The sequence below is a fragment of the Nycticebus coucang genome, chromosome 6 (genome assembly GCF_027406575.1).
Source record: "Nycticebus coucang isolate mNycCou1 chromosome 6, mNycCou1.pri, whole genome shotgun sequence".
In the NCBI taxonomy this organism is placed as follows: domain Eukaryota; kingdom Metazoa; phylum Chordata; class Mammalia; order Primates; family Lorisidae; genus Nycticebus; species Nycticebus coucang.
Window position 1 is genome coordinate 67,677,818 of NC_069785.1, and position 26,746 is coordinate 67,704,563.

Genomic DNA, 26,746 nt, shown 5'->3' on the forward strand with positions numbered 1-26,746 from the left:
GTAGTAAGTTTAAAAAGACTGGGGGGGGGGGTAGGATTACAATGACATTGCTTACATTCTTGAAAGTTCAATTCATTAAAGACACCATTAAGTCTCTAAATCTGTAGAGAACCAGTGGCTACTGCCACTACCACTATACACAGGCAATAAACCAAGAAAAATTTACAAAACAAAACCCAACCAAGTAACAAAAATAACATTTATTTTATTAAAATCTTGCAGAGGCCAAACAAGAGGGAAGAGGGACTGATTTTTCCCCACCTGTGGCTAACTGCGACTGCCTTCTCCTTAGGTTCTGCTGCCTGCTGTTTTCCTCAGTCTCTGCATCACACTCCCTTGTCCCCATCAATGCAGATGCCTCAGAGGCAAGGCTGTCTGACACCAAATGTACATCATACAATTTATCTCTTTTACTTCTACTCTTACTGCATCTCATCAGACAGTAAATGGTCATGATTCTAGTATTCTAGAATACAAAAAGGCACACAGGACTGTGGGGTTACGTGAAAGTAATCATATCATATTTTAAGATTAACTCAAACATACATGTGGCTCTCATTCTTGTTAACTCTATAAAGCATAACGTATGAATTAAACAATGCAAATTAAAAGAAAAGAACAAAGACATTTAGTATCCTGCCCCAAGAGCTTCCAAGTACATTTGGAACACAGTAATAACGAAAATTGATGGTCTCCCTTCTTGCTTAACAGAACTGGATTTTGCAAAGTTTGGTGTTCAAGATTCACCTTCCTGTAGCTAATCCCTATTTAATCAATTTGAATTTTGGAGTGAAAATTTGTTTCATCAATATGAAAGTAGTATGTTAAATGATTTGAAAGGCAACAAATTGGGGACAAAGGCTCAAAGCAAAAAATAAAAATGATTTTTATTATCTTTTTAGCAATATAAATAATTTGCAAAAACCAAATCAAAACAGAAAACAAAAAATGACATTATGATTGATCATCTCCAAGCATGACAGCATTTATTATTACCGAATATAAAAAATAAATTTTATTATTTTCACTTGTTTCTTCCCTAGCTTTGACTACCTGGATGCTTTTGGAAGAAAACTCCCTAGACTGGCTCCTACAACGTGACTGAGTGAGGTTAAGATCCTACTGCCACAGAGAAAACAATTTCTATCCTCAGGGATTCTGAATAGCTAGACCCCTACGAACTTTTAAAAAGCAGGGGCTTTCATTAGGATCCTTCTTTTTTTTTTTTTTTGTAGAGACAGAGTTTCACTTTATGGCCCTTGGTAGAGTGCCATGGCATCACACAGCTCACAGCAACCTCCAACTCCTGGGCTTAAGTGATTCTCTTGCCTCAGCCTCCCGAGTAGCTGGGACCACAGGCGCCTGCCACGCCCGGCTATTTTTTGGTTGCAGTTTGGCCGGGGCTGGGTTTGAACTCGCCACCCTCGGTATATGGGGCCGGCACCTTACCGACTGAGCCACAGGCGCCGCCCTCATTAGGATCCTTCTAACATGGAAAAATAAAGCCATTGTCCATTGAAATATCCAATTCAGGTATAGGTACTCTTCAGATTTTTGAAATTCACATGAATACTAAAATTAGGCCACCATCTGTTCTGGCAACCCAGCCTGTAGCTACTGCCATCTTCCTAACTAGCAGCCCTCCAAGCTGTACCAAAACTGAGATTAACAAAACCCAAGATAAAGCATTCTGACCTTTCCTCCTGAGGAAAGGGCTCTTTGGGTAGGAAGGGTAAGGAGGTTTTATATCAGGCTTGCTTTCACACTTGTTATTGGTGGAAGGGTTGCTAATCAGTATACAGTAACTATCTGAAAGAACTGAGCGTACCCCCCCCCCCCACCACGCAAGGAAGTTAGAGTAAGTTAACAAAGTCATTCTACACTGAGCCCCTTAAAACAGAGGCAAATCAGTGGTAATAACCTCAGTTCACCTAAATCTTTTCCTGAAGAACCACATTAATCTCTTGATTCAAGAGGCACATCTGGCCAGCACAGAGCAGATAATTTCAGGACAGGACATAATTTCAGGACAGGACAATGCCACATGGAGTTTAGAAGTTGCAGTTTAGTGTACAACACAAGATGGCAGCATCACTAGTGTTTACAGCTGGAAAGAGCGTTGGATGGACCACATTCCTGGAGCATCTTTACTAATGGAGCTTAATAGCAGTTGCCCAGATGTCGTTGCTGGGGAGCGGGGGAAGGACCCATCCTTGGGGAACGAAGTTGCCTTTGGGATGATCAGATGGCACCAGGTATTGATCCCAGTCATGCCTTAACAAGAACATTGTAGAACAAATGTTTATTTCTGTTTTATTCCAAACGAGATGTGCAGCAATTAAGTATTCTATTTCTAGTACTTAGTTTTCAAATGACTGACATACTAATTTGCTATAGAACCTGACTTATAGAAATGATGCAAAAGATATTTCTTAAACATACACATAAAGGGGAGGAAAAACTCTGAAGCATTTATAACTTTATGGATAATTAAATAATTACATAGTCAACCCTCATTTTTAGCAGAATCTGTATTCGTAAATTTACCTAGTCATTAAAATTTACTTGTAACCCACAAGTCATTACTTGTGGCGCTTTTACAGTCACTTGCAAATGTGCAGAGTATTAGAAAATCTGAGTCATCAAAACGCACCTTCTCAGCTGAGGAAGACAACACTCAGGTCTCTTGTTTTAGTTCCTAGTGCAAACTAGTGTCCTTTTCAGTCTATTTAGTGTCATGTTTTTCACATTTTTGTGCTTTTCATCCATGATTTCACTGTTTACAACAGCCTGAAGTGTAGTGTTCCTAAGTGCAAGAAGGTTGTTTGCTTAGCGCCTGTAGCTCAGCAGCTAGTGCAGTCAGCCACATAGACTGGGACTGGCAGGTCTGAACCGGGCCTGGGCCGGCCGAACAATGACAACAACAATGACAACAACAACAACAACAACAACAACAACAACAGCAGCAGCCAGGGGTGGCACCAGTGGCTCAAAAGAGTGCAGGGGTCCTCAAACTATGGCCCGCGGGCCACATGCGTTGGTGTGATTATATTTGTTCCTGTTTTTTTTTTACTTCAAAATAAGATATATGCAGTGTGCACAGGAATTTGTTCATAGTTTTTTTTTAAACTATAGTCCAGCCCTCCAATGGTCTGAGGGACAGTGAACTGGCCCCGTTTAAAAAGTGTGAGGACCCCTGGAGTAGGGCTTCAGCCCCATATGCCAGAGGTGGTGGGTTCAAACCTAGCCCCGGCCAAAAATTACAAAAAAAAAAATTAGCCAGGCATTGTGGCAGGGACCTGTAGTCCCAGCTACTTGGGAGGCTGAGACAAGAGAATCACTTAAGCCCAATAGTTTGAGGCTGCTGTGAGCAGTGACATCACGGCACTCTACCAACGGTGACATAAGACTGTCTCAAAAAAAAAAAAAAAAGGTTGTGATATGCCTGTGTACAAAATGTTAGATGAGCTTTATACAGGCATGAGTTAAATATTGTAATATAATTGTGAGTTCAATGTTAAACAATATACAGGGTATCCTAAAAGTTGCCCTACTTAGAGAAGATGAGAAATTGTAACTAAATGTAATTTTATGTGCAAAATATATAAAATACTATAAAATATTCTATACAGGTGGTCATGTCTTTATAAAATCTAGTAATGAATATTTTGTAAATAAAGGCACATTTAGCTACAATTTTCCATCTTCCCTATGTATACCAACTTTTGGGACATCCCATATATTGAATGAGGTATCTTTAAACAGAAATATACCTAAAACAAGGTATTAATCAGATGACAAAAATGTTGTGACCAGAGGCTCGCAGGAATGTACCTAACTCTAAGTTTCCTTTAGGAGTGATGGGTCCATATTCTGTAATTCAGGGTTTGTAAGGCCATTACAGAATACAGCTGCCATGAAAATGAGAATCGACTGTATTTATATTTAAAACTAAAACTTATCTATTAGCCAAAAATAAAGCTTTTCCTAGAACATAAACTTGGTATGCTAAAGAGCATTCTTTCATGAGAATCACCAATTACTGGGGTTTGGAAGGGACTTCAGAGGTCACATTGTTTGGTGATTTTTATAAACCATAAAGACCCCTAAGGCCCCAAGTGTATGTTTGTGGGGAGTCTAGAAACAACAAAGTGCTTCCAGGCCACAAGAGATTTAAACTACCTGGGGAGCCCATTCAATTTGTTATACATACTAATTTCCCAAAAGCAGAATTTGGGAAGAGTGCTCCTGCTAAAGTTTGAAGGTCACATCCTAGTCATCAACTTTATTTTACAGATGGGGAAAGAGAGATCCAGAGAGCTGAAAACTTTACCCAGCTCATTAGTAACTGCAGATTCAGATGAGACTCCTTGTTCCCAGGTTTCTGGGCTTTGACTTATAAAGAGCTTAGAAGTCAGCATGGTTCTCAAACAGTTTCCATAGCAGGGACACAGGGGAAGGTTTTCCTTTCCTGGGTCTGTTTAGTATCAGATGACAATGTGGCATAGGAAGCCAGTGCTTTAAATCAAGAGAACAATTACAACATGAGATAACAGAAAAGGGCAAGTCACAGCCTGAGTTTCAGTTTCTTCACCTGTTAAAATACAGACATCTATATTTTGGATAAAACAAGATGTAGGTAACAACCTCAAAACTTGGAAACGTTATACCCATAAGGAACTGTTAAAAAGATACAGTAATACACCTCAACAATATAAGCATTTCATCAAGTGCTTCTTGCACCTAAGGGAAAGGTGACACCGACAGCCAGTCCTTCTGACCTTATCTGGATGAGTGAAGGCAGGGAGTGCTCAGCTTGGAGGTAATACTGTCGGAAAGGCTGCAAGAGGTGAGCAAGTGGGAACTCGTCTGAAAAAGAAAAGGTACAATATGGTGTCATCATACTTGGTATCTAGAGTATGATACAGGTAAGGGGACTGAGCCTATGATTGTGACAGTATGATCAAGTACATTTCATCTGCATCCATGAGTTCCACAAATCTCAAATCTGAAGGTGTCATTTATTGCCTACCACTTCTTAGCTTAAGCTGAGATCATCCATGATGAGAACAGTTGTCAATCTAGTATTTTCCTTTTGTCTACTGGTTACAGAGAAACTTACCTGGATCCCCAAATAACTTGGACTCGATTTCACGTTTCTGAAGTAAAAATTTCTCTTTTTCTTTTCTCTGTTTCTTTTCTAATTCTCTTTTCCTCTCTTCCTCTTGTTCTCCTTCTAACATAACCCTGAGGGCTCTCTCTTCAGCTTCATACAGTTCAGAGCGTTTTTTAATGAGTTTTCTTAGGCGCTGAAGATGATGCTCAAAAGTCTCATCTGCTGAGGCTGGAGGACAGACACCTGCATAAAAAGAGCCAAGTGGCATTTTAGATAGAACTTGTTCTTATCCTCAAATGCATGTTCTAATGAGCAGACTCAAAGTCCCATCTATTGGCATAAATTTGCTTAGAATTTGGAAATTCTGCCCAATCTTTAAGACTCAATCTGATCTTTTCTTTTTTTTTTTTTTTTGAGACAGAGTCTCACTTTGTCACCCCCAGTAGAGTGCCAAGTGTCATACCTCACAGCAACTTGATTGGGCTCCAGCCAATTCTCTTGCCTCAGCCTCCCGAGGAGCTGGGACTACAGGCACCCGCCTGCCACAACACCCAGCTATTTTTAGAGACAGGGTCTCACTCTAGCTCAGTCTGGTCTTGAACTAGTGAGCTCAGATCTGCCTGCCTCAGCCTTCTAGAGTGCTGGGATTACAGGTGTGAGCCGACATGCATGGCCAATCTGATCTTTTTCAGTCTACAATTACTCTGCCCCTACTCCAACTTTCCCTAAGTCTTCCTTCTGGATCATACCACTTAATTTCTTTTTTTTTTTTCTTTTTTTGGAGACAGAGTCTCACTATGTCACCCTCAGTACAGTGCCATGGAGTCATAGCTCACAGCAACCTCAAACTCCTGGGCTTAAGCGATTCTCTTACCTCAGCCTCCCAGGTAGCTGGGATTACAGGCGCCTGCCACAATGCCAGGCTATTTTTTTTTTTTTTTTTGTAGTTGTCATTGTTGTTTGGTAGGCCCAGGCTGGATTCAAACCCTGCCAGCTCCAGTGTATGTGGCTGGCGCCCTAGCCACTGAGCTACAGGTGCCAAGCCACACACCACTTAGTTTCTGACTTTGTTTCCAATGGATTTGATTCTCCACTTAGGGCAATGAGCTCACTAAAGGAAAAAACTTATCTTAACTTCATTGGGAAATTCCCTTGGTATCAACTTCTCGACCTAACTAATACACAATTCTCTCTCTGACTGAGTCTGAAGTTTGGGAAGGCAAACTTGGATGGTGAGGAAGAAGTATACTTAACCACATTGACCTTACAGTCTGCTGCTGACAGCAGGGTTGACCAACTGTTTGCCTGCTTTTAGCACTAAAAACCCCATGTCCTGGGAAACCTCAGTCCCAGGAAAATTCAGATGGTTGTCACCCTGATTAGATGTGAGGTCAGCTAACAGTACTGCCAACATGGCTAAAGCCACAATTGGGAAAATTTGATTATAAGCTGGTTATTAGGTAATAATGAAGAATTACTGCTTTGTGTGTGTGTGTGTGAGTGAGTGAGAGAGACAGATAATGGCATCATAGTTGATTGTGGGTATTTATTTATATTTTGGAGACAGAGTCTCATTTTGTTGCCCTTGGTAGAGTGCTGTGGCACTGTAACTCACAGCAACCTCAAACTCTTTGGGCTCAAGCATTTCCCTTGCCTCAGCCTCCTGAGTACCTGGGACTACAGGAGCCTTTTACAACGCCCAGCTATTTTTAGATAAGGTCTTGCTCTGGCTCAGGCTGGTCTTGAACCTGTGAGCTCAGGCAGTACACCCGCCTCAGCCTCCGGGAATGCTAGGATTACAGGCGTGAGCCTCTGTACCTGGCCTGATCGTGGGTGCTTGGGTGTTCTATATTTTTGCATGTGTAAAATTTTCCATAAAATTTCATAAGGAAAGAAATCTAAATTTAATGAATACTTAAATGGACTACAGTTGGGCACTCACTACGGTGATGCTGAAGCTGCTAGGTGCTGAAGCTGAAGTGATGCTGAAGCTGCTAGGTGACTGAATGCAAAGTAATGTGGATGTGATCTGGCCAAGTGCGGTGCGAATCCTAGCACTCTGAGAGGCCGAGGTGGGTGGATCGCCTGAGCTCACAGGTTCAAGACCCACCCTGAGTCAAAGCGAGACCTCACCTCTAAAAATAGCCAGATGCTGTGGCCGGCGCCTGTAGTCCCAGTTACTCAAGAGGTTGAGCAAGAGAATTGTTTGAACCCAACAGTTTGAGGTTGCTGTGAGCTATGATGTCATGCTCTAACAAGGGTGACAAAAGTGAGACTCTGTCTCCCCCTCCCCCCCAAAAGTTGATGTGATCTATCCTGTTAGTCCTTGAGGACTGATTAATTGATTGACTAATTTCTTTATTTAGAGACAAGGTCTCACTCTCTCTCAGGCTGTAATACATAGCTCAGTGTAGCCTCTAACTCCTAGGCTCAAGTGATCCTAAGAAGTTGGGACTATAAGCTTGCAGAGCCATGCCCAGCTACTTTTTAAATTTTTTGTAGAGATGGGATCCTGCTACATTGTCTAGGCTGGTCTCAAACTTCTGATCTCAAGCAATCCTCTCGCCTTGGCCTCCCAAAATGCTGAGTCCTTGAAGATTTTTAAAGGAAAATGTATTTATTACCCAACCATTTTAACAATACCAGCTACAACAATGGTTCTCAACTGTCCTAACGCCGGACCCTTTAATACAGTTCGTAGCAAAGAAAATAATTTTATGGTTGGGGGTCACCACAACATGAGGAACTGTATTAAAGGGTCGCAGCATTAGGAAGGTTGAGAACCAATGAGCTGCAAGGAAGAAAATTCCCACTACTATAATCATTTATTTTCCCATGTTCTCTTGTTGTCCATATTCAACATAATATGGACGTAATGTCCACATCCCCATGTTGATTCTCTACATTCTTTTCCAGTCTTCATAACTATTTAATAGCTCTACCCTATTTCATCAAATCAATGTATCATAATATATATACATAAGCTCTCTACTCCTGGACACTTAAGCTATCCCAAATGTCCTATTACCATTTATTACTACAATAAATACTCTTAAGCATGTTATTTTTTTCCTTCCTATGGATTATTTCTATAAGGAAAATTCTCATGAGTGAAAATGTTATGGATACTTTCAATATTACCAAAATGTAGCACTAAACTGCTTCCTAAAAGACCTATACATTTCCACAATTCCCTAACACTTGACACAGAGAAGATAGTATTTCTTTAATGAATAAATTATTTTCAACAGGGTTTTAACAAATTATGCTGCCACCTGTAAAGTACAATATTGCCAGCTTTTAACATTAAATTTTCAATTTTGGCTGCAAAATGGCACAAAACAATGGTTTCAAGTTTCTGTTTTATAGTTCTGTCAATTGTGAAATTTTAGTCAGGAAGTAGAATTCTTTTCTACTTCAACCACTACAGCTGAGTGGTTATGGAACTCTCTCATTTTCACCTTTAAGGCTAATATTTCTCCGTTACCATTTTCTCGTAACTGCCTTATTTGAACAAGTTTACAGTCATTCATTCTCAACTATGGAAACTCTAAAACTCAAATTCATCCAAGCATACATGATATTTTTATACAATGACAAATTTAAGTTTTCACTCTGCTGCTTGGTAATAATTTCATGCTTTTGTTTTATTTCTTTACCTTTACAGATAGTAAATATTTTAGGATTTGTTAAGCCATTCAGTCTCTGATATAACTACTAAAATATGCTGATACAGCAAAAATACACAAATATTCCATCAGCCCTTAGTGGGTACAGATCCAATGAGGAGATGTGGCTTGCTCCCATCTCAGACTGCTTGGACTGGGCCACCCATCCATCTCTCCCTAGTCAACTTATTCCCTTGGAAATGGCACTCCTTACCCAGTCTTCCTTTTGACCCCACGTACTGGCACCATCTAGGTTCTCCCCACCTTTACCACTCACTCCCCTAGACCTGCAGCTCCTAGACATCAAGGCCTTCACCTCTATTCCTCTTTATCCACAACATACCTGGGGGCCTTGTCCAGTCTTTGGACCTTTGCATGATCAGAAAAATACTTTCCACCTCCGAAGTCTTCATCACAGCTCACAACTTCAAACTCTTAGGCTTAAGTGATTCTCTTGCCTCAGTCTCCCAAGTAGCTGGGAATACAGATGCCTGCCACAACACCTGGCCACATTTTTGTTCAAGTTGTCATTGTCGTTTAGTGGGTTCGAACACACCTGCCCTGACGTGTGGCCGACTCCCTAGCCACTGAGCTATGGGCACCGAGCCACACCTCTAAAGTCTTAATTATTCTCTTCTCTTACTACAACTTTCTCCCTTTCAGTTCTTTTAGTTCCTTCTACCCAAAGTCCTATTTGTCAGCTTCACCAGAACTTCCAGATCTGATATATCAGATTCTATCCTCCTTCCATTTCTTCTTCCAAAGCTGTGGTCATCCCATAAAGCAAAATCCCAACAGCACTATGCTCTGTGCAGACCTGCCAGCTGCAGAGTGCTCCTAGAAGAAGTCATTTGACGGTGTGGACCGGTACCAATTTACAGGTATGTCAGCTGGACCCACTACACTGCCCTGCAACCATCTCCATGGGTTTTAGGTTGGCTCTGATCCATTCTTCATAGCAGTTATTTCAAACCTTCTCTGCTCTCCTGAAGCCCTACTTTTCTACTAATGCTTGGCAAACCACATAGCCTGTTTTCCAGAGAAAACAGTTCAGCAGGCCAAAAATCCCTCAACTTTCTGCTTCACTATCATCTCATCAACTCATCCGCATCACTATCCTCACCTCCTTCATTTTCATGCTTGTGGAAGATGGGTCCTTCTCCACCTCAATCAATCCCTCCACCTGGGATCTGAATCTCCACCCTTATGTGGGACCATAAGCCATCGACTATCCCTCCTGCTTCTCTCCAGCCCTTCCCCTTCTACTCATTCCTTCCCTTAGCATTTGAACTTGCTCAAGTTTTCCCCTATCATACATAATACCTCTTACCACCACTTCCACCACATACTGCTTGATATCGATCTTGCTCATTTCTTTTCATCACAGGCAATCTCTTGATAAGTTGCATTGTTTGCTTTTCTTATCTCTTATTCTAGTCTGGCTTCTACCCTCTTCACTCCACTGAAATGCCCTAGCATAAGTCACTAATGACCTGCTGGGTAATTCTCAGGGATGGCCTTTATATTACTTGATAATAAAAATAGTAATATGAAACACACATGTAGCATTTACTATGTACTGGACTGTTTTAAGTACTTTAAACACATTTCCTAATTTATTTATTTATTGAGACAGAGTCTCACTATGTCACCCTTGGTAGAGTGTGGTGGCGGTCACAGCTCACAGCAACCTCAAACTCCTATACTCAAGCAATTCACTTCTTTAGCCTCCTGACAGGTAGCTGGGATTACAGCTATTTTTTAGAGATGGGGTCTCACTCTTGCTCAGGCTGGTCTTGCACTTGTGAGCTCAAGCAATCCAACCCACCTCAGCCTCCCAGAATGCTAGGATTTCAGGCGTGAGCCACCACACCCACCCCTTACCACATCATTTTGCATTCAAGTCAATTAACTCCACAGAGGATGCTTATTTATTTTTTTTTATTGTTGGGGATTCATTGAGGGTACAATAAGCCAGGTTATATTGATTGCAATTGTTAGGCAAAGTCCCTCTTGGAGGATGCTTATTTTTATAGATCATAATTCTGTAATTTCTTCCTTCTTTTGGATCAAAATGAAGAAGTCCAATATTGAGAAATGTTGGACAATTCACTTGGCAGTTTACTGAGCAATCATCTCACAGAGAATGTGGAATGAAAGAATATTAAATAGTAGCCCTCAGGTTCTGCTTTCTGGTAAGAGAGATGGGTAGACACAGCAGACACTAACTCCCCTCTAGGACTTACAAGTGCCCTAACAGTACCGAGGTCATCTGATTCTGAGGCCTGAAAATTTGAATTAGCCACTCTGAAGGCTGGTGAGGAGAAGCCAATCACTTAGCTAGTGAAGGAGCCTGAGTGAACACAAAATGGTCACGTTCCAACAAAATTTCATTAAGGGTTTAAAACAATCAGTTTTGGCTGGGTGTGGTGGCTTACACCTGTAATCCTAGCTCTCTGGGAGGCCAAGGTGGGAGGATCCCTTGAGTTCAGGAGTTCAAGACCAACTTGAGCACGAGCAAGACCCTAGCTCTAATAAAAATCCAGAAGTTTGAGGATGCTGTGAGCTGTGATGCCACAGCACTCTACTGGGGCAACAGAGTGAGATTGTCTGAAAAAAAAAAAAATCAGTTTTCATTTACATTTTAAACCACATAGGGAAAATGATTTGCTAGAGTGGCATTTGCTAATTTGGGTACTCTTAAATATCTCTGCTGAATGCCAAAAGCCTACAATCTACTACTAATAAATAAGGCAGCAGTATATAGTACAATTCAGGTGCAAGTAAGAAAGAATAGGTCACCTTAGCCCAGACCCAGGAAGGATGAAGATGTTGTATCTGTGTTTGGTTTTGAAGGATAGTGAGATCTTAAAATGGCAAAGATGAGACTGAGGGCTCACAAGAGTAAATATCTAGACAGGCAAATGGAAAACACAACTGGGTGATGTCTAAAAAACCAGCATGGCTGGAACAAACATTTGTGATGAGGCTTAGACTATTTGGCTATGGTATTCAGTGTTTTCTCCAGAAGCAAGAGGGGACCAGTGAGGTCTACTGAGTCTAAAAGTGACATGCAGGGAAGCTAGAGATATCCATGCAGTCTACAAGGCACTCTCTGCTCTGTCCAACAACTGATACCTTTCCAAATTGTAGTAATTCAGGTTTAAAATGTATCTGAAGGAGCATGTAAGTTTTCAAAACTATCTGGTACATCAAGTAAGGTAGGAAAGCTTTTAGCTTGGTGCATGGGCAAAGTTGACCAACCACAGCAAGCACATTCAGAAAAGTGTGCACAGGAATGCCTAAGGTAGGAACAATGAATCAAGAGGAAGACAAATGCAATGGGTTGCCACATCTGTCTCTCTTTCTAACCCTGGCTAACAAAGGCTAAACATCTGAGGCTTCCTGCTTCAAAGCTTTTGAGCTACTGCTGACAAGCCCAGTTATACTGCAGGGTGAACACAGTGAGGTTTCAAATACTTTTCCTTCAATAATATTTGAGGTAGGGAGGCACCAGGATAGAGAAGAAATGCAAACCCCCAGTTACCTTTCCTTGCTGCAGCCTCTTTCCTCAGTTTCCTCAGTTTCTCCAAAGCCCGAAGAATGTCTACCATTCTTTTGGTGTCTGCTTGCTTTTTCCTCACTTCAGATAATACACCATCAGCAGCAGCTTTGAGTTCCTGCTCCTGGAGGAGAAACAAAGTCCCTGAGACCTAGTATTAGGACAACTTCACAGTAGAGAAAAGCTTCCTGGTGGTTACATTTCAAAGAATCAGGGATAAGAGAGACGCTACTGAATCCGTATCTCTTATTTCCAGGGACTTACACAACTCCCCTCGTCCCTTCTACTGATGGTGCAACACTCATCTTAAAGGAGTACGTCTCCTCTCTAAAGGTTCCACATGAGCACTGCTTTTGTTTCTTCCTGAGTGTTTCTCAAAGTATGGTCCAGGAAATAGCTGTTTCCAATTTACCTTACCTTATTTAACTGGGACTCTTTTGTTAAAAATGCAGATTCCCAATGAACATAAGAACGGGGTTGGAAAGGCAGCTAACTCTCCAAAGGTCTCTTAATGACAACCTATGCATAGTAGAAAAGTAGAAAAATAACTAACTGGGAATGGTGACACATGTCTGGAGTCCCAGCTACTCAGGAGGCTGAGGCAAGAGGATCACTTGAACTCAGGAGTTTGAGGCTGCTGTGAGTTGCAAGGATGCCATGACACTCTACCTAGAGTGAAGGAATGAGATGTTTAAAAAAATAGAGAACTTTAGACAAGAGGATCCTCTCTACTACCTATAGTAAAGATATTGGAGACAGAGTCTCATGAGGAGTAACTTGAGGAACTGGGTTATTGAGTCTACATGTGAACCAACTCAAGAGAGTAGGATAGTGATCTTCATTTTTATTTATTTTTTGAAACAAGAGTGTTAGGATTACAGACCTGAGCCAATGTGCCTGGCCCTAAAGTTCTCTCTTCCATCTGTCAAATAAGTGTCTCATAAGTCCACCATTACAGCCAACACAAACCTACTTGGATTACTCTCTCTGCCTGGAAGTGTGCGTGTTGCCGTCACCTGGCTTTGATATTTCCCTCAGCTCAAATGTCATTTTAGCATTAAGAAACCTTTACCCCAGTACATCAGATATCTCTTCTTTGGGCTTCTATAGCACCTACAGTCGAAATCCTAACCCATACCGTGCTTTACTGACACAATCTGCCATGGGCCTCTAAGCCCCTTAAGAACAAGACTGTATCATAATCATTTCTGTCCCCTCCATCCAGTGCTAGGCCCAGCACAAAACAGGCCCTCATTAAATGTCTGCTGAACTATCCCAAATTCCTCAGGTTAGTGTTGCCTTTCCAGGCATTCTCTTTTAAAACAATGATATTCCTGATTGTGCAATGACAAGGTTTCCCATCAATATACATCTTTACAGCAAAGTTATTTTAGACTCCAGGGCAGTAGCAGACAGAGACATTTGCTGACTGTAGAGAGGGGAGGGAGGAACTACGAGAACTCCAGAGGCACTCAAAGTCAACAAGAATAACTTAAACAACTATTGGAACAATTTTTAGTTTCACCCTGGCCCTACATAAGAACTTGAGATCAATAGGCTTTGGAATCAGACAACTTGGGCTCATATTTGGAGTGAAACTGCCCTAAAGTAGTTGTATGATTGTTGGCAAGTTAAACCCTCCTTGCCTCAATTTTCTAATCTGTAAAATTGGGATGATCCCTTCTACTTCTCTGGGTTGCTAAAAAGATTAAAGATCTGGGCAGTGCCCATAGCTCAGTGGGTAGAGCGCCAGCCACTTACACTGAAGATGGTGGGTTCGAATAAGGCTAAAGAAACAAGGACAACTGCAACAGAAAAATAGGGCATTGTAGCAGATGCCTGTAGTCCCAGCTACTTGGGAGGCTGAGGCAAGAGAACCCCTTAAGCCCAAGAGTTGGAGGTTGCTGTGAGCTGTGACATCACGGAACTCTACCCAGGGCGACAGCTTCTCCAAAAAAAAAACAAAAAGATTCAAGATCTGGTGTTTCCAACTTTAGCATAGCTACTTTATAAAAAATGCCCAGCTGTTTACAAGTTTTAAGCCATATACCTCCAGGTTCTGCATGGTCACTTGAGGCCAGGAGTTTGAGACCTGCCTGGGGATCAATATAGGGGAGCCTCCATCTCTACAAAAACTTAAAAATTAGCCACAGTGCTGTAATCCTAACACTCTGGGAGGGCAAGGCAGGTGGATTACTTGAGCTCAGGAGTCAAGACCAGCCTGAGCAAGAGCAAGATCCCGTCTCTATTAAAAATAAAAAAACTCGCCAGGCATTGTGGTGGGCACCGGTAGTCCCAGCTACTGGAGAGGCAGAGGCAAGAAGATTGCTCAAACCCAAGAGTTTGAGGTTGCTGTGAACTGTGATGCCAGGGCACTCTGCCCAGGGTGACAGAATGAGACTCGGTCTCAAAAAAAAAGCAAAACTTAAAAATTAGCTGGGCATGTTGACACACACCTGCAATCTCAGCTAACAAGGAAGCTGACATGGAAGGATTGTTGGAGCCAGAAGCTCCAGACTTCAACAAGCTTGGTTGCACCACTATACTCTAGCCTATGCGGCAAACAGAGCCTCAAGCTGTAGCCTCAAGCTGTTGCCCTGGGTAGAGTGCTGTGGCATCACAACTCACAGCAACCTCCAACTCCTGGGTTTTAAGCAATTCTCTTGCCTCAGCCTCTCAAGTAGCTGAGACTACAGGTGCCCACCACAACGCCCAGCTATTTTTTTGCTTGTAGTTGTCATTGTTGTTTGGCAGATCCAGGATGGATTCAAACCTGCCAGCTCTGGTGTATGTGGCTGGCGCCTTAGCCACTTGACCTACAATCGCCGAGTCAAGACTTGTCTTTTTAATACCACCACCACCACCTATCAGCCAATGAGATTATATATATATCCCTTGGGGAAGGGCCCCCAAGCTCTCTATATTTTGTATTCTTCAAATCACCTAGAGCAGTACAAGATGCGAGGACCCAAACAGTTGTTAGTCTTGAAAGTTACTTTAAGTGGACAGAAGTTGGAGCAGGAGAGGAGCCCTGTTTTTCCTGCAACGCCACCGTATAATCCTGTATTTTTATGTTTACAAGAGTTTACAGTGCATCCGAAGCATTTGTTTTGCGTGTCACACATCACCAACACGCAAATAACAGAGAGGTATGACGTGGCAAAGCTATCTATCATTTCATTTTACAGCTAAGGAAACAGAGGCTTAGCCTGGGAAATGGCAGCTTAAAAATCTCACGCAGCTTGGTTCCAACCATCTCATCCCTAACCCTAGGCGCGTTCCTCCATTCTCACCCGCTTCTTCTCCTCCACCTCCTGCACACACTTGACCCTCCAGCGGTCAATCTCCTGCTCGCGTTCCGCTGCCCGCGCGGCCTCCTCCTCCCGCTCGGCCTCCCGTTCCCGGGCCCTCTCGCGAAGCCTCAGCCGGCGGCGCCGGACCCTCTCCAGCCTCCGCCGCGCCTCGCCCAGGTAGGCGGCCTGGGTCAGCGGTTGCAGCCGCTCGGCCAGTTGGGCACGCAGCGGCGCGGCTTGGGCGTGCAGCAGGGCCCAGGCGGCGCCGTCCGCCTCGGCCTCCCGCAGGGCCTGGCTCAGGCCGCGCAGCCGCCGCACCAGGCGCAGTACCTCGCGCACACGCGCGCGCACTTCGCCTAAGCTGGGCCCGGCGTGAGTGCGCTGCGGCACCCGGCAGGCCCGTCGCGGGGTCCCGAACACCGCCTCCAGCCACTGCCGGTCGCGCAGGCGCTGGAGGACCGCGTCCCCGAGCACGTCCGACGGCGGCGGCACCTCAGGCCAGCGCGGGCTCCATGGTGGCCCTGGGCCAGGAGGCGGCGGCCGCGGACGCTCGCCGGCGTCGGTCCCCGGGAAGGGCCGGCACTGGGGCTGCGGCGGAGGCAGTGGCGGCGGCGGCACCGGATAAAAGGCGCCGCCGCCGCCTCCACCGGAGGCTTCCGCGGGGGCGCGGGGCTGCAGAGACAGCGGAGGCTGGAGGAAGGGGGCGGAGGCCCCCGGAAAAGGGCCGGGCCGCTGGGGAAGAGGCGGCGGGAAAGCAGTGGAGGGCAGCGGCGGTGGCGGACAGCTAAAGGGAGCGGGAGGCGGCGGCTGCGTGGGCGGTGGGCCCGGGCGTCCCGGGGCGAAGAAGGGAGGCAGAGCCATGTTCTCCGCAGAGGTGCTCTTGAGAAACCACAGAGATCTCAGCGGCTCTTTAGGTCGGAAGTGACGTGTGACGACGCGCAACGTCAGTACACACGCCCCGCCCGAAAGCCCGGTGCGTAGCTGAGCATTGGTTCAACCTTTAATCCGTCAATTCGTAAATACTGTTATTTGGCGGTGGGGGGGGGGCGCACACCTATCCCCCTCCCTCCTCCCCTCTCTCCGGTCCCTCATTCCTCCTCCTCCCGCTTTGAATAGAATTGAGTTTTTCTCTTTATGTGGGCGAGTATTAGATCATCTACTGGCTTCATATAACAATTGAGTACATTGGATATTTGCTTTTCCATTCTTGTTACACTTACCTAAGAAGAATGTGTTTCAACTCTATCCAGGTTAATGCAAAAGATGTAAAGTCCCCATCCTTTTTAATGGCTGAATAGTATTCTAATATATATAAAACACAGTTTGTTAATCCATTCCTGGGTTGGTGGGCATTTAGGTTGTTTCCACATTTTGGCAATTGTAAATTGAATTGTGATAAACAGTCCAGGGCAAATTCCTTATGATAAAATGATTTTTTTTCTTTTGGGTAAATGCCTAGTGATGCGATTGCAGGCTTAAATGGGAGGTCTAATTTGAGTTCTTTAAAGATTCTCCATATTTCTTCCCCAAAAGGTTGTATTAGTTTGCAGTCCCACCAAGAGTGTAAAAGTGTTCCCTTCTCTCCACATCCACGCCAGCGTCTGCAGCTATGAGATTATAAATACTGTTTTTACTGAGCATCCTAAGTGTAGAGTTGCTTGTTCCTCCTACAGAGAGACTAAGAGATACAGATATTTTCTTCATGAAATTACCTATCTAGTAAAGAAACCACATTAATCAGGTACTCGTGCAAATGTGGAAGTGCAATGGTGAATATCTGGCAAAGAGGTTGAGGAAGGTTGCAGAATTTGAATCTTCAGCTAAGAACTAAAAGATAAATGTGAGTTAGAATATTTAGAAGGAAGCACAGTCCAGATAGGAACAATATGTGCAAAGGTCCCTTAATAGACAGGAATAGTCTAGTGGGAGGACTGACAGAATGCTAGTTGTGAATGAAACATAGAAAGGCTGAGGGGAGTTGCATGATCCTGGGGAGAGGGACAGAAGCCATAATGTCCAGGGTCTCATATCTTAAGAACAAGAAACTATTGGCTTTAAGCAGGAGATGAAGGGTAAGCCATGCCACATAATTATATTTTTAAAATTAAACTCTTATTTTGAGACAATTGTAGATTCATATGCAATTGTAAGAAGTAATACATGGAGATTCTGTGTACCTTTAACCCAGTTTTCCCTATTAGTAACATCTTGCAAAACTGTAGTACAATGCCACAACCAAGATATTGACATTGATACAGTCAACATACTGAACATTCCCATCACTGCCAAGATTCCTCATTTCCCCTTTTACAGTCACACTTTCTCCTTAACCACTAGCAATCGCTACTCTATTTCTGTAAATTTTTTTGGTGGCTCACACCTGCAATCTTAGCACTTTGGCAGGCCAAGGGGGTAGGATTGCTTGAGGCCAGGAATTCATATCTGAGCAAGATCAAGACCCTGTCTCTACAAAAAATAGAAAAATTAAGCAGACGTGGTGGTGTGTCTGTTTTTTTCTTGTGTCACCCTTGGTGGACAAGAACCTCAGCAACCTCAAACAAACTCTTGAGCTCAAGCGATTCTCTTGCCTTAGCCTCCCAAATAGCTGGAACTATAGGTGCCTGCCACAACGCCTGGCTATTTTTTGGTTGTAGTTGTCGTTGTTTAGCAGGCTCGAGCTAGGTTCAACCCCACTGGCCCCAGTTGTATGTGGCCAGCGCCCTAATCCCTGAGCTATGGGTGCTGAGCCGTGGTGGTGTGTTTGCAATCTCAGCTACTTGGGAGGCTGAGGCAAGAGGATCACTTGAGCCCAAGAGTTTGAGGTTATTGTAAGCTATGATGACACCATGGCACTCTGGTTTGGGTGACAGAGTGAGACCGTCTCAAAAAACAAAACAAAACTATATTTCCTAATTTGCATGTTGCTGACAATGCAAATTTAGACCCAATGGACTAGTTTTCCAAGTTGCAAACTCTTAGAAGCACACTCAGTGAGATGTGTGGAATTTGTTCCCAATGAAACGTATTTCAGCCTTGATGAATGCATGGTGCCTTATTTTGGTTGTCACAGGTGCAAACAATTTATTCGAGGAAAGCCCATTCCTTTTGGCTATGAGTTTTGGTGTGGTGCAACATGTCTGGTCTACATTAGCTGGTTTCAGCTATATCAGGGTAAGAATCCAAATACTAAACGTGAGGAATGCAGAATTTGTGTACTACTTGTTCTTCAGTTTAGTGAGACACTTACAGAGGCACACCCTGGAGAAAACCATTTTGTATTCCTTCACTTTTTCACCAGTATTGCACTTCTTGATAAGCTCACTTCAGTGGGACATCAGATAACAAGTACAGTGGGAAAAAGACTGCATTGACAAAATTTCATTGGAATCACAGGTATTTCTGAAGAAAAAACAAGGCACATTCTATTATTAAATTGATGGCAAAGGCAACGTTGTCTGCAGATGGAACTTAAACAGTATTGCCACTTTTGCCTCATCTGGTGCTGGTATCAATTCTGTCTTGTCAATTGCTATTCCCAGAAACAGAAAAAGAAGATCCAAGATCAGCAGCCAAAGATGATCAAAGTGTATAACCATTTCATGGGAGGCATAGCATAGACAGCTAATGGCAACATTGGTAAGTATTAGACATCAATCCATGGAAAGACATGGTATTAAAGTCCTCTTTTGTTCTGTTAAAATTGTTCTTACAAAATGCTTGGCAACTGCATGAAACATAAGAAGCCAATAGATTCTCTGGAATTTTTCTCGACATGTGGTATGCCATTATCTGGAGACCCCTGGTCATCTTCTAGAACCTAGCCAAAGAGGACGACCTTCTCAGAAGTGTGACATTGACTAACATTATGACGGCATGAATCATGTGATAGTCAAACAGGGAAAGCAAACTTGGTGTGCTGAATGTCATAAGAACACCACTTTTTGGTGTGAAAAATGTGCTGTTGCCTTACATGTGAAGTGTTCTGTTGAGTATCACACTGTCCTAGGTGTCACCACCTCTTGAGATAAGAAACATGATTTATACATTATGTACAATGTATCCCTAGCTTTTGCCTAGCGTTCCATTTTTGGGACACACCATAACAATGTAATATAATAAATTTTTTTCTCTTCAAATTCTTGTTCCTTGAATTTTTCTGGGTAACATATATGAATTTCATAAAAAAAATGAAAAAATTTCATCCTCCAGCATAAATGGGTTAAACCCTTCTAATAATGCTCCACTTTCTGCAAAAAATTGAACACACAAGGCGTTCTATTGTTTAAAAATATATGGAGCAGGCCCAGTGCAATGGCTCACACCTGTAATCCTAGCACTCTAGGAGGCTGAGGTAGGTGTAGTGTCTGAGCAAGAGGGAGGCTCATCTCCAAAAATAGCTGGGCATTGTGGCGGGGGCCTGTAGTCCCAGCTACTCAGGAGACTGAGACAAGAGAATCACTTGAACCTAGGAGTCTGAGGTTGCTGTGAACTGTGATGCCATGGCACTCTACCAAGCACAACAAAGTAAGACTCTATCGCAAAAAAAAGAAAAATAAAATAAATATATAAAATTATATATATATATCTATATATATTTATGGAGCACCAAATATACAAAGCACTATGGTAAGTGCTGGTAATAGACTTAATAAAACAGTCTTGATCTTCACCCACTAGGGTGAACTTACAGTGTAGTTGGAAAGATAAGTGACTAAGCCTGGGAGATTTGATATAGGACAGGAAATAACTACAAAGGTTGGGTGACAAAGTAGGTAGATTTATAGATGGTAGGTTGATGGGTTCTATCTGATGAATTCTCAATGAAATATGAAGCAAGGTCTTTAGCTGGATGCAGAAAGGAGACTATTAAATGGTTATTTCAGAGTATTAACAGGAAGTCATATTTGTTGCTTATCTCTCCCTATTTTGTTGTTTTATACTCTGAGATTTTAATTCTCATTATTCTTTTCTGACATAGTCCTACATTTTCTTACAGACCCATCTGGGCCACTACCTTCTATACCACCACACCTGAAAGCCATCTGACCCCACTATTAAAATGCACTGAAATGTGTTTGCTTCCTCTATCAGACTAGTAAGCTTCTTGAAAATCCTGATCTGTATCCCTAGTGTCACATTCTGTGAGGGACATTTAAGTAAGGATTTTCATAAATATTTAATAAACTGTAGAATCTATAATTAGAAGAGTTTATTAGAGGCATGGGGAAATATGAAGGATTACCTCTAGAATAAAACAGATTAGATGGCATCTGTGCCCTTTTAAAAATGACACTGCTTTGGGCAGCTCCTGTGGCTCAAGGAGTAGGGCGCTGGCCCCATATACCGGAGGTGGTGGGTTCAAACCCAGCCCCGGCAAAAAAATAAATAAATAAAGACTATTAAAGGCAAGAAAATAACAATAAAGCTTATTTAAAAAATAAAAATAAAAAAATGACACTGTGGCTGTCCTTGTTGCTGTCACTGTAGAGTGCTCTTGCACCGGTGCCGTATGGACACATCACCACATTGGCTTTCATTTAGACCTCTTGTTTTATTCAAATGCCAAAACATAAGTTTCAAGATACAAATTGTAGTTAGACTAAGTTGTGTTTGATTTAAAAACATTGATTATGCTTTGTTAACAACTTCCAAAACCAAACGTAAATTGTTGTGACTAAAATGTCTCCCAGTCCATTTCTGGAGGATTACCCTCAACATACTTAGAAGCTATTCTGATTGTCACTCTACAAAAAGGAAAATGATGCTATATGAGATAAAGATAATGAACAAAGTTACAATATGAAAGACTTCCTGAGAAGATCTTGAACCAACATTAGGAAGACCAAGAAGGATACCTGTTTCTGTGCCGTATTGTAGCAACTAGGCTTAAATACTCTATAATACACATACAAAGTGCATTTACGGTCCTATCCCAGACATAAATAGGTTCCTTACATCCCTTTTTTTACATCATAAAAAGCCCAACTTTCAACAGGATTTAGAATTTGCTAATAGCTTTAAGTTCTTTTCCTAAGAAAAAGCAGGTAAAAGGAAAACTCAAGAATCTATAAAACAAAAAAATACTTAAATATACTCTGATTTATAACAATTATAAATGAGACTGAACTGAATAATACAGAAATCTGTATCATTACAGAGGAAAGGAAAAATGTGTAAAAGATACCCAAACCCAAATCTTAGTAATTATGGAATCAAATATTCATTTTTAAGTCCCAAATTTCCCCTCTTTTTTGTTTTGCTAAATAATGAAGGTTAATAACTTGTATGTTAGTGTGACACATTCACTTTGGCAAATAGCAAAACAGATTTTCTTTAATGTTCTATGAAGCCAAAGAATTAAACTGTTCAGCACCAAAAAACAAAACAAAAAACTAGCTCTTTAGGTAAGTAAACAATATTAGGATAGTTTATTTAGGTCAGCACATGGCTGTTGCTATGACTGATACTGCATGCTATTTATAGAATTAGATGCATAATCTTTTCCTGAAGATTTAATTCCATCTATTCACTTCCATCCATTCACTCATGGTACCAAAATGGATCAAAGATGGCAAATAAATCAGACAAGCTAATAAGAGAATGTCGCCTTTTTTAATAATACCATTTGGGAAGTTAGTGTTATGCATCAGCAAGTAAGACAAAGAATATAACTAAACAAATCATCAGAATATGTTTCTTTAGGGTTATTTTTTTATGAAATTTTTAACAACTTGAAAACTACCTGGTCCAAGTTTTAAGATGAATAAATTCTGATATTTTCAGGAAACAAACTTAAGTAGAAAAAGGTAACACTAAAGAATGGTATCCCAACATTCATTTTTAAAGAATTTATTTTCCCATTTGTAGAGTAACATTATTGTAAAACCCAGTTATTACAATACCTGCATTGCTTGAAAGAATTCCTAAGAATTTTGTTAAAGCATATTTTTAAAAAACTGAACCAAAATAACGTACATTTCTGAGCAATGTATCATTAAAGTCCACCTAATGTCCTCTGTATAAATCAATGTGATGTTACAATAATATACGTGATCTGATTCTTATCCCAAAGGCTTCTCTGACCATGTATGATAGCCAGACAGATCCAAATGCCTTTAATATCAGACTGCAGAGACAGTTATGATCCTAAACAAAAGAAGGAGGGAAAGCTTTCTATACAGGAGAGGAATCTGACAGTTTAGCTGTTTGCAGCATCTGCTTGGCGAGGCCATCCTTCTTCTTCAACCCCAGAGTCATACTCCTCTTCAGAGGATTCTTTTGTTGGAGCCCTATAATAAAAAGCCATGTTTATTTCTTTTGCAAATAAAAATTGGAGATAAACATGATTTCTAGACCTAAAATAGTAAATGAATCCTCATGGCTAAAAAAGCCCCCAATTGCTCAGTCTGTCCCTGAACTGCTCCTTCAAAAAGAATTCTTTTTAAAGCCAGCAAAATAGAAAATATTCAGAGCATTTTAAATATTAAATTTGCATACTGATTTAATATGACAAACAGATTACACAACCAAGAATTGCAAATAAATTTCCCAACGTTTTCCTGTACAGATTACTAAATTAAATGAACAACAAGGCTTCAATTATGAAGGCTTAAAATCCTTTTCTCCAAAAAGTAAAGTAAAATCTGTTTTTGCAACTCAAATGTATTAATTAATTTAGCATATGTATATGATAAAGAAACTGACTTCTGACCAAGTTTGACCTGATTCAAATTAATCAAAACTATGATTTAGATGATAATTCCTTTTAAAGTCACACATCAATGTCATTAAACAATAAAAGATCATATCTCTCTAAATAACCAAGGCTGTTCAAAACCAATCAACTGCCTCTAAAGATTTCCTGGAAGATAAGTAAGCATAAAACATAAACTTTGTGACTGAGTTCAACAGACACCTAACTTCTGTGTAGATAACATTACATTAATAATATCAAGCCCTGGCTCAGCACCCGTAGCACAGTGGTTTATGGCGCTGACCACACACACAAAGGCTGGTGGGTTCAAAACCAGTCCAGGCCAGCTAAAAAACAACAATGGCAACTGCAACAACAACAAAAAAATAGACAGGCATTGTGGCAGACGCCTGTAGTCCTAGCTACTTGGGAGGCTGAAGCAAAGGAATCACTTAAGCCAAGAGTTTGAGGTTGCTGTGAGCTGTGATGCCACAGCACTCTACCAAAGGCGACATAGTGAGCCTCTGTCTCAAAAAAAAAAAAAAAATAATAATAATAATAGTATCAAGCCCTGTTCAATAAATACTTATTGAATAACTTAAGGTTAGTAAACTACAGCTTGCAAGCCAAATCTGTTTTTGTAAATAAAAATTTATTGGAATACAAATATACTAAGTTACATCTTGTCTATGGCTGCTTCTGTGCTATGAGGATAGTACTGCATAGTTGGAATACAGACTTTATGAACCTACAATATTTATCTAGACCTTTATGAGAAAGGGAATGAATGAATGATCCCTGGAATGAATAAAGTGCAAAAGATGTGCAAATTTATCAACTGGTATGATAGTACTGGGAGAAAAAAATCATGATAAAAGTTTTAGCCTTATGAAAGATATAAAAAAGTCATTCATAAATTTAGAGAATTAGCAGTGAAATTAATTTTAATCCCACTTATATTATTTTCTGTCTCTTTTGATACTTTCTTTTAGAAGAAAAAAGTAGAGAATGATTTTGAAGAGGAATTTTCAAAAAGGCTATTATTTTATAAACTCAAATTAGACTTTTCTACAGAAAACTTAAGATTATTCTTTCCCTTACAAACGAAAGAATTTTTATGCAATTTAAAATGACACACCAATAACTCATAATATTAAGAAGCTGATTTCCTTAAATTTTAGATATGTTCTGGCTTAAAAATATGCTTTTCTGTGGTGGCTCACAGCTGTAATCCTTGAGGTCTGAGCTCACAGGTTCGAGACCAGAGCGAGACCTCGTCTCTAAAAATAGCTGGGCGTTGTGGAGAGCACCTATAGTCCCAGCTACGTGGGAGACTGAGGCAAGAGAATCGCTTGAGTCCAAGAGTTTGAGGTTGCTGTGAGCTGCAAAGCCACAGAACTCTACTGAGTGTGACAAAGAGAGACTCTGTCTCAAAAAAATAATAATAAATAATATGCTTTACCGAATGTATCCTGGTTCCTTTTTTCCTTCTACCACTTCTTTATCAACCTCCACACAAATGATATCAGAATTAGGGACTTCAAACATTGGTTCTAGTAACAGCTTTTCCTAAAGAGATAAAAAGTAATCAATCACATGGAAAACAGGTTACAAACCAAATTCTATAAATCACCAATTGAATCCATTCACTCAAGAAGTATTATCTAGTCTCTACTATACACTAGGAACTGAATGTTGAAGTCAATGTAAAAGCTTTTTTTTCTTTTTGAGATGAGGTCTTGCTGTATTACCCAGGCTGATCTCAAACTCCTGGGCTCAAGTGTTCCTCCTGCATCAACCTCCTGAGAAGCTGGAATTGTAGGAGTAAACTATTGCACCCAGCTCATATTCTATATAGTAAAATAACTTTAAATTCAAAGCAGTCCTTCTATAAGGGAAGGCTATTGTCAGCAGTGGTATCTTTTTTGTCAACATGTACATACAAAAAGAGTGTATTTTCAGACTCGAATGTTACTCAGAAAAACTTTAGGATAAAATACGGTACTTGAAATCTGTATCATGATAAATTGTAGTCAGTATTTGTACAAGTCTTTTCTCATCTAAGCTATGCAAAGGAACTATCACAGGCAACAAACAAACAAGAATGGGACTTTTAATGTCTGAGAAAAGAGCTCCAGGGACTATGTAGCATTTCCTGAAATTCTCCTTCCTATAATCCTGATTTTCTATTTCATTAATTATACTATGTGTATGTCTTTTGTTGCCAACACCTTCAATTTCCTTTTTGGAAAAAAAGCAAAGAAACCACCAAACTCACAAAAACCAAGAAACAACTTCAGACCAAAAATCACATATACACATATATAGGGGAAATGAGAGATTGTAGCTATGTACCTTTATTTACAAAATAGTCACTACAAAATCTTACAAAATATCTTTCTACATGCTGATATATAAATATAAAAATATTAAATATAAGATAAAATGTAAGTTTGTTAATTTTCCTATGTATGGCAACTTTTGGGACACCATGTATTTCCAAAAGAAAAACAGGGAAGCTTAATAATCTCAAAACACAGGCCAAGGCAAGGTACAGTGGTTCACACCCATAATCCTAGCACTCTGGGAGGCTAAGGCAGGTGGATTGCTTGAGGGTAGGCGTTCTAGACCAGCCTGAGCAAGAGTGAGACTCCAGCTCTACTAAAAATAGCTGGGCATTGTAGTCAGCACCTGTAGTCCCAGCTACTTGGGAGACTGAGGCAAGAGGAACTCTTGAGCCCAAGAAACTGAAGTTGCTGTGAGCTATGGTGCCACAGCACTCTACCCAGGGTGACAAAGTGAGATTCTGTCTCAAAAAAAAGCCTCAGATCAAGAAATAATCTAAAATTCTTATAAATAATGCCAACTTACCATTATAGACCGAAGGCCTCGTGCACCTGTTTTTCGTTCTAGTGCCAATCTGGCTATAGCTTTCAAAGCATCCTCAGTAACATTCAGCTCACACTACAAATACATTAAAAATAAATTAGAACTGAGATAATTTTTTATAGTATTTTCATCATATAACCATATAGCATTTGATCTATTAGCTACTACTACTTATCACCACTGATGGTCGTCTTAGAATCATAGAATTTTAAAACTAAAAGGAACCAATACCCTAACATCATAGCTAAGAAAATAAGTTTCAGAGGATTAAGTAAACTGACTCAATAGGACTAAGAAATATAGGCAAGGTCAGAATCTCTATGTCTTGCCTGACCCTACATCTTTTCAGACTGAAGTATTACTTATATAGACTTTATTACCTTCTTCCTAAAAAATCTTCACTGGGTCTCTACAACTACATTTTAAAGAGTGTTACTACCCCTCTTTCATTCCACATAAAAAGGTAAAACTTCTGACAAGTCTCTTTAAATTACCACAAATTTCCTAATAGTAGAGTTCAAATAT

General features: G+C 41.0%; 2 protein-coding genes across 3 annotated transcripts in view; both read right to left on the minus strand.

Moving 5' to 3' along the window:
* Positions 1-1,213: 1,213 nt before the first annotated feature.
* On the minus strand, positions 1,214-16,645 carry PDCD7 (programmed cell death 7). 2 transcript variants are annotated; one of them, XR_008380558.1, is made up of 6 exons: positions 15,640-16,645; positions 12,332-12,470; positions 5,123-5,359; positions 4,782-4,869; positions 4,334-4,518; positions 2,141-2,274 (listed from the first exon to the last, which is right to left on the minus strand). XR_008380558.1 is itself a non-coding variant. In XM_053593220.1 (5 exons), the coding sequence occupies exons 1-5, from the start codon at positions 16,498-16,500 to the stop codon at positions 2,151-2,153; spliced, it is 1,449 nt and encodes a 482-aa protein (XP_053449195.1). In that variant the 5' UTR covers positions 16,501-16,644; the 3' UTR covers positions 1,214-2,150. The 2 variants fall into 2 exon arrangements, 1 of the variants encoding a protein (XP_053449195.1); XM_053593220.1 differs by lacking the exon at positions 4,334-4,518 and having other exon boundaries at positions 1,214-2,274; positions 15,640-16,644.
* Positions 16,646-22,467: 5,822 nt separating this feature from the next.
* The window catches only part of CLPX (caseinolytic mitochondrial matrix peptidase chaperone subunit X), a 41,360-nt gene continuing 37,081 nt past the window's right edge, over positions 22,468-26,746 (minus strand). Inside the window, exons 12-14 of the mRNA XM_053593209.1 lie at positions 26,204-26,296; positions 24,795-24,901; positions 22,468-22,928 (exon numbers count right to left, since the gene is read on the minus strand). Of these exons, the coding sequence (XP_053449184.1) occupies positions 22,838-22,928; positions 24,795-24,901; positions 26,204-26,296 (291 nt within the window). The 3' untranslated portion in view covers positions 22,468-22,837. The remainder of the gene's footprint in view (positions 22,929-24,794; positions 24,902-26,203; positions 26,297-26,746) is intronic.